The following is an 8,307-nucleotide window of genomic DNA, read 5'->3' as shown; positions in this document are numbered from 1 at the left end:
CGCAGAGGGGAGGACAGAGAAAATCTCAAAGACCGGCAACACCAGCCCAGGTGTCTTAAGGTAGAAGCCTGGAGCCCAGCACTGCATTTTACAATTCAGACTGCTGATTTTACTCAGTGCCTACTGTGTGCCCCTATAGGGCTAGCACTTTTGCGAATATGAATCGCCTGAAGCTCAACCAGGTAAATGACGTTTCACCTTTCTGGTTTTGTCTGTTGCGATCACTGCTATGTCCGCAGAGCCTAGAATAGTGCCAGGTATAAAGCATGCTCTCAATAAATGTGTCTTATGAGTGAATTGCCGTATCCGACGCTGAAATCATAGTGAATTCCAGGTGACCCTGCATTATTTTTAATTGTAACACTGGATCACTGAAACATGTCTATTTCTTACTTCTTGGGCCGAGACCTCTTCTACACAATTAGGTCTAAGGCTGAAGGAGCACTGCCACTAGGTACCTCCCTCACCCAGTCCCACTGACCCACGGCCGAAGACCTACCCTATTAAGGTAGCGCCCAGGTTTGTCTCAGGGTCACGTGAATTTTGCTGCCCGGACTGACGATAGGCGTGTCATGTCTCGCGCGTACGCAAAGCGTCTGCGCCAGTTTCTCGGGAGGACGCACTCAGAGGCCTCGCTTCCTCCCTGGCGCCGCCCAGTTCACTACTGGGGGGCGGGGCGAAAGCCGGACTGAGAAACGAGGCGGGGCAGCGGCTGTGCGCGTGCACGGAAGAGAGGCGAGGTGAGGGGCGGTGTCGCCGCAGCCGGCCTCGCTTGAGTTATCTGCGACAAGATGCAGGTGAGCAAGCCTTGGGCGCGAGACCTGGAGGCTGCGGTGGCTCGTTTGCTCCTTTGGGTCCACGCCGGCGGCGGACTTCCGCGGCCAGGCCTGTGGAAAGCGCCGGACGCCCCAGGCACCGAGAGGCCGCGCGTGTCAGGCCCGGCGCAGACGCAGTGTGGGAGGGTGGGCGTGGTCCCGTCGGCTGGGCGTCCCCGCCCCCTCTCTGTTCCACCCTTCAAATCTCCATCCCCTGGGGCTACCTCTCCTTGAGGTCGAATCCCACCTGGCAGAGTTACTTCCTACTTATTAACTCTAACACCTGAGCAGGTATGTTATGGAACCGTTGCACGGATCGGGAAGCCGAGGCTTGGAGAAGTGGAGCCCTGCCTGGGGGTTCCATAACATAAAAGTGGCGGAACCGGTGTTCCTGACTCCTCTTAGAGCCGGGCGAGGGGTTAGTTACACTCTCTTCCCGCTCACCTTCGTGTTCAGGTTGAGGTGCGCTTCCCTGGCTTCCAGAGCTCAGCCCGAGGGTCCCTTGGCCCAGTTGCTTTCAGTCTTAAAATGGATAAAACTAGATCCCCTAGTTTTGTGCTTTTATCGTCTCTGGAATTTGTTAATGGAATTTGATTAAAACCCAAAGAAAAATGAAAGAAAATGAATGAAGACATCATGGAAAATGGATGCTTTTATGAGCAAAAATCTGTGACAACTAAAATTTTGTCATGTCCAAGGACCCTCTTCCAAAAGTCTTTCTACTGTGGTCAGGAATTCTGATCGAGTCGTCTGTGGCTTGTTGGCAAGTGGGAGTTAATGTTGGTTTGTTTGGGGCAGAAGGTATTGGGGGCTGGAGAGGATGATCATTACAAATATGCCCACAGTGTGTCTGCCACAAGCCAGACACTCTTAAATGGTGAAGAGGAAGCCCTAGGGCTGCCTTGGCCTCCTTTGCATTCTCTGTCCTTTATGTCCTTGCTTAAAAATGTCACCTTTTCAGAGGCTTTCCAAGACCACCCAATGGAAAGGATTGTGTTCCTTTTTCTTTTGAAATATCTCAGCAAGACTTGGAGCTGAGGCTGAAGCCTGGTTATCACAGTGCCCTTTCCACAGTGCTCCTTGATTTCATATTTCAAGACCTTTAGCAGTGTTCCTGCCAAGCCATGCAACACCAGTGTTAGGGCAGCTGGGTTCTGGAGCTAAGAGCCCACTTTGACATTTATCCTTCTGACATTTGATCTTGGTTAAATTTGTCTTGTTTCAGCATGGCAATCTTCCTAAACGCCATGTCCCTCAGGTACAGGTAAAGGGCTCAGAAGAGTTCCCAGCACCTAGTACTCAGTAAGCGTTAGCCATTGTGAGCTATTTCACTGGGTCTCAGCTCTCTCAGGTTTGGCCATCAGAGGGTTTGTCCGCCAACATCAGGCTCTCCTCCCTCTGATTTAACGCAGCTCCTCATGACTCTGAGATGCTCAATATCTCTGTTCTTGGGCACTTGGCACATGCTGGTCCCTCTACCTGGAAAGTAATTTCCTAAGTTCTCCTCATGTCTGGTTCCTTTTCACTTTTCAGTGATGGTTAAATGTCACCTCTTCTGAGAGAATGTCTCTACCCATCCTGTGGAATGCCGGTCCCTGTAACTATCTAGGTCAGCAGCCTGTTGGTCATCGTGCTTAGAATTTGTAGTATATATCTGTATATTTTATTGTTCATTGCTTGTCTCTTCCTCTTGATTAAAATAGATGGTTCTGGCATTCATCATGCTTCCCTACCATCTAGAGCAATAATTTACATATAGTAGGTACATATACTAGGTATTTAATAAATACCCATTGAGTGAATCACTCCAAGTCATTCATAAAAAATATTGAACAAATGCCAGGTCAGAGTCTGCGCATCACATCCTGATTCTTACCCAAATACTAGCTACTCTGTAGGGTTGGGAGCTTAGAGCGCGGGACAGGAAGAATGGAACAGGGAGTGTGGGTCTTTTGACATTTTCTTAGAAACAGGACATAGAATAATTTGGTTTGCATTTTTCTTCCCACCACCTTTCCCATTTGACCCCTTGCCCAATGTGGCTCCCTCCATAGTGTACTTTTCTCTCATGATATCCTTGGTCCCACTGCTCTAGGACCCCAACGCAGACACTGAGTGGAATGACATCTTACGCAAAAAGGGCATCTTGCCCTCAAAGGAAAGTTTGAATGATTTGGAAAAGGAAGCAGAGGAGGAGGAGCAGCGAGTCCTTCAGCAGTCCGTTGGTGAGCTTGCCTGTATTTTTTGTTCTGTGTCTGTCTGGGTAGGAAGCAACTTTCTAAGCCTCTGAACTGCTTTGGTGAAGGATCCTCTGAGCAAGAGTCGGGGAGCCAAGGATTGGAGTGCTGGCCTGGACACTGTTTGTGGGACCTCAAGCGAGTCGCAAGAAGTCTCGTCTTTCAACTTTCTGGACCATAGAATTAGGGGACTTCAGAGGCCCCCTCCATCACCATAGCTCCTTGTGTGTGTCAGATGAGCACATGATAACCCTGAAGAAAGTATTTTCTTGTCGTGATTCACTTGGGATACTGTCATGGAGATGTGCTCAAAGTTTTTAGTGTTTCTATTCTCCTTAGCTTATACTTTATCTTCTTTGTGGTTTGATTGAAAATATTCAAATAGTGTCATTTGAGGAAGCATAAGATGTTTGCAGTGTATGGGGTCTGAAAGAGGGGTTTCTCAAAGGTAACTACACCACCTGATTCAGATTCTCTTGGGGTGCTTGAAAAAAACCCTGTTCCTACTGAATCGGCACCTCTGGGGGTGAGGCTCAGGAACCTGCATTTTAAATAAGTGCCTCAGAATTTCTGACTCACAGAGTCAGAGTTTGAGAACCACTGATCACAGGGGCTAGTACTTTTGTCCTGTTTACATGTTAGTGCTAATTTAGAGGAGGATTTATTACAAAGCATTTAACCATCAAGTGTTTATTGAATGATTACTGTGTGTCAAGCGTTGCCCTAGGCAGTGGAGCTTTAGCCATGCACAGGCCAGATAAAAATCCTTGTTCTCATGGAACTTATATTGTAGTGGAAGACAGACAATAAACAGATAAGAAAGAAATAAAGGAAAATAAGGCAATGGAAAGGGCCTCGAAAGGGTTGGAGGAGGGGTAAGTGTAATTCTAGATAGGGTCAGAGAGGACCTCAGTGGGAATGGCATTTGTGTAGACCTGAGGGAGGTGAATTGAGCTGCTTTAGCAAGTGCAAAGCATGTTGGAGAACCTGCACAGAGCTAGTATGAGTGGGAGAGAGGAGTAATAAGTTCAGAGAGGCAACTAGGGGTCAAGCCATTTAGGACCTTGTAGCTTCTAGTAAGGACCTTGATTTTACACCTAATGAGGTGGAAGTCATTGACGGTTTGGAGAGAGAAGTGACATGTCCTCCATGTTGACAGCACCATCCTGTTGCTGCCGTGGACTGTAGGGGGCAAGGCAGGAAGTGAGGAGACTAGTCTGGAAACTACTGCAATAATTCAGGCATGAGATACTGTTGGCCTGAACTAGCATGGTGATGGTGGTGGTGGAGGAAGTGGTGAGAAGTGATCAGATCTGGATATATTTGAAGGTAGGGCCAACAGGATTTGCTGATGGATCCTGTGAAGGGTGTGAGAAATAAGTCAAGGATGACTGCAGGGCTTTGGGCTTGAGCCACCTGAAGGATGGAGTTACCCTGCTGCGATGAGGAAGGCTTGGAGAGGAGCAGGTCTGGAGGTGAGATCAGGAAGTCTGTTTGGGACATAATAACTGAGATTTTTTTTTTATTAGACAAATAGAGACGGTAAGTGGGCCATTGGGTATGTTTTTCTCCAAATCAGAGAATATGGGCTGGAGGCCTCAATTTGGGAATTGGCAGCATATTGGTAGTAGTTAAAGCCATGAGATGCAGTCACCAAGGGAGTGGGTATCGATAAAGAAGAAAAGGAGTCAAAGCAATGGACCCAAAGAAGGGCAGCTTAAAGGTGGGAGAAGGAGGCGGCATCCTGCAAGCCAGAGGAGAGCAGTCTCACAGAAGAGGCAGGGAGGGGTGGGATCCAGTGCTGCTCTTCAGTCAAGAAATAGAGGCCGTTGTTGACCTTGAGAAGAGCAGTTCTGTGTGGTGATGGGGCGGGGGTCAGGGACAAAGCCTGATTTGATGTCAAGAAGCAAGACTTGGCAATAAAAACAAAATACAGGCATCAGAGCCATTCCTTAAAAGAAAAGATACAGGCAGGAGAGAATACCAAGAGTCAGCGATAATCCCTTTAACTCTAGGAAGGGTGTGCTCACTCTGGGAGGGTACCCACTGGTCTCCTTCTACCGTGTTTCCCTGAAAATAAGACCGGGTCTTATATTAATTTTTGCTCCAACATGTACATTCATTTATTCATGTACAAAAATCTACACTTATTTAAACAGTCATGTCTGGCTGACAATCTTAACTGGGGCTTATGTTTGGGGTAGGGCTTATATTACAAGCTTCCTGAAAATGCATGCTAGGGCTTATTTTCCAGTTAGGTCTTATTTTTGGGGAAACATGGTACCTCCTGGGAGACAGGAGAACTGTGATCCACCTGTATCCCTGTATGTGCTTGAAGGTCAGATGAGGTGAGTCCAGGAAAATACAACTCTTGTTTTATTAATATAAACTTGGGGAACTTCTCATTCTTATCCTTACTATGGTATGGAGGTAAGAGACAGCCTGCAGGTACCAACATACTGGCTCTATCTTTTTAAAACACATCAGCTTTTTATTATTAGTGTCCGTAATACCTTAAGTACTTTGCATTCTGGTTTTAGGGGGCTGGGAGTCTTTTGGGTCACATGCACATCTATAGGAGAAAAGTGAAGGAAAGAAAACCAAACACATGTTTGTTCATCCTTTAAATTTTTTGGTTTTTGCCAACTTAACTGCATTCAGTGAAAACTTATGAAGACATGACTTTGGAAGAACTGGAAGAGAATGAAGATGAATTTAATGAGGAAGATGAACGAGCTATTGAAATGTACAGGTTAGTACCACCCAGAGGAACTGTTTGTTTTTCTGTATGTCACTGAAAGGTGTCCTTTGAAAAATGAATTTTCTGACTGAGGTAACATTTGGAAAGGACCATAATTAAATAATAATACTGCACATGTTAGCAAACTTTTCTTAGAACTTTGCCATGAGGCAAATAAACCCGGACCTTTATGAACATTGCTGTCAGAAAGGTGTACGTGTGTGTGTGTATATGTGTGTGTGTGTGTGTGTGTCTGTATATGTGTGTGCGCACATGGGTGCCTCTTTGTGTGTATGTGTGTGTGTGTGTGTGTGTGTGTGTCTGTATACATGTGTATGCGCACATGCGTGCCTCTGTGTGTGTGTGTGTGTGTGTGTGTGTGTGTGTGTGTGTGTGTGTGTCTTTGTGTGATGTCTCTCTCTCCTCCTGTTGTGCAGGCAAAAAAGACTAGCTGAGTGGCAAGCAACCAAACTGAAGAATAAATTTGGAGACGTTTTGGAGATCTCAGGAAAGGATTATGTTCAAGAAGTTACCAAAGCTGGAGAGGGCTTGTGGGTAATCTTGCATCTTTACAAACAAGGGTGAGTGACCTCATACTCTGTCTTGAAATGTTCATTTGAATTTGTGTTTTAAACATCTTGGGTGTTTAAACATCACAGGTTGTTTTGTGTGTTTTGTTGCTGATTTGCCCAAACCTCAATGCCTAATTTTTGTTTTAAGACTTTCAAATTAATATTCGTGATTCACACAAATGCCTTTGTTATGGTGCAACAATGAAGACTTTGTTTTTATTGCAAAGAAATTGCTAAGTTATTTATTCCTCTAGAGAAACTCTGGCTCTTCAGAATTTCATGTAATGAATCACTGTCGTAGGTGGCAAAGGTGACCTTTGTAATAATTGTCCGTAGCAAGTGGTGTAGAGGTCCGCTAGCATTTCTCACCTCCAGGCTTGTTGGACTGTAGAGTCTAGTGCTCGCGTAGGAGTTTCTTTAGAGCAGAAAATGTTTTCTGACATTTTCTGCATATTCTAAATCTTAAATGTTCTCGCACATAGAAGGGCATAATGATTACCTTTTACATTGCTGCTGTTTTCCTGATTTATTGTTGGGTCAAATGAAATTGGACTTTGGATTTTGAGTTCTTCACTTTCCCTTAACATACTGGAAGTTCTTTTGTGTTTTTTTTTAAGATTTTATTGGGGAATTGGGGAGAAGGAACAGCCAAGTTGTTGTCCTTCATTCTTAGTTGTGGAGGGTGCAGCTAGCTCAGCTCCATGCTCAGTCATCATCCGGCCACCCGTCTGCAACTCGTAGCTGCCCAGCTCAAGGTGCTGTGTTCAATCTTAGTTGCAGGTGGGCGAAGCCCACCATCTCATGCGGGAGTCGAACTGGCAACTTTGTTGTTAGGAGCACATGCTCTCACCAGCTGAGCCATCCTGCCACCTCTTGGCAGCTCAGGCAGCTCACTAGCCCATGTGGAAATCGAACCAGCAACCCTTTTGCTCAGAGCTCATGCTCTTAACCAACTGAGCCACTCGGCCGGCCCTAGAAGGTTTTTTTAAAAATGGTAATTCACCTTGACTGGAGTAGCAGACTCACTTGTGAGGTTTTGTTTAGGGCAGAGGGTAACTGAGCTTTGTGTCCAAATGCAGAATCACAATCACTTCTGTTTCTATTTTCCAGGATTCCCCTCTGCGCCCTGATAAATCAGCACCTCAGTGGACTTGCCAGGAAGTTTCCTGATGTCAAATTTATCAAAGCTATTTCAACAACCTGCATACCCAATTATCCTGATAGGAATCTGCCCACAATATTTGTTTATCTTGAAGGTGATATCAAGGCTCAGTTTATCGGCCCTCTGGTGTTTGGTGGCATGAACCTGACCATGGATGGTAAGGACCTCTTTGAGGTGGTCAGTGCATGATAGGCATGGCGAGGGATATTTCTGTTGAAGAGAGTACCTGTTTCCTTCCTAGACACGTGTTACGGTGATATAGTGATTTGTCAAGCTCAACTTTGCTCCTGTGGGAGGGATTGTTAAAAGGGAAGAAGCAGATTTAATCTCTCATCTTGGACCAGTCAATAGGGGCAGTTACAACTGAGCTCTAACAATTCTCAGTGAAAAGAAGACACAATTCGCTTCAAGCTATATGTATTTAATATTAATGTCTAATATGTTTTATTTATCCCTACACTTGAATATGTTTTAAGTTGTAGCTCAAGATCACATCATTTTTGTTTAATTCACATGAACATATTAATGACAGATGCTTACATGTATCTATATGTGTATATATAATTATATATAGTATATAAAATACCTCTATAGAAATATTTTCTCAGTTGAATCTTAGTAACTTTTAAATTAAATTAAAAGTTTGTTTAATTCTGCCTCTTAACTCCTGAAAGATGTGTCTTTTTATTTCTTTCTACCTGTTACAGAGGTGTCGTCAATATATGTATACACACGTTATTGAGAGAGATTGAGGCCTGAGGGCTTCCTGCTAAGTCCTTGA

The 8,307-nt window shown here is 45.0% G+C and overlaps 1 protein-coding gene across 1 annotated transcript; it reads left to right on the top strand.

The window, feature by feature from the left end:
* Positions 1-623: 623 nt before the first annotated feature.
* PDCL3 (phosducin like 3) lies at positions 624-7,907 on the top strand. Its single transcript, XM_019666466.1, has 5 exons — positions 624-797; positions 2,911-3,040; positions 5,714-5,804; positions 6,230-6,373; positions 7,475-7,907. The coding sequence occupies exons 1-5, from the start codon at positions 792-794 to the stop codon at positions 7,713-7,715; spliced, it is 612 nt and encodes a 203-aa protein (XP_019522011.1). The 5' UTR covers positions 624-791; the 3' UTR covers positions 7,716-7,907.
* Positions 7,908-8,307: the final 400 nt, after the last annotated feature.

Source organism: Hipposideros armiger, unplaced genomic scaffold (genome assembly GCF_001890085.2).
Source record: "Hipposideros armiger isolate ML-2016 unplaced genomic scaffold, ASM189008v1 scaffold_472, whole genome shotgun sequence".
Classification (NCBI taxonomy): Eukaryota; Metazoa; Chordata; class Mammalia; order Chiroptera; family Hipposideridae; genus Hipposideros; species Hipposideros armiger.
This window is presented reverse-complemented; position numbering and strand designations above follow the sequence as displayed.

Excerpts from the sequence above, each read along its gene's own strand:
- PDCL3 (XM_019666466.1), top strand. Across the intron at positions 3,041-5,713 it reads AGTCCTTCAGCAGTCCGTTG|TGAAAACTTATGAAGACATG; the intron begins GTGAGCTTGCCT and ends AACTGCATTCAG. Across the intron at positions 5,805-6,229 it reads CGAGCTATTGAAATGTACAG|GCAAAAAAGACTAGCTGAGT; the intron begins GTTAGTACCACC and ends CCTGTTGTGCAG.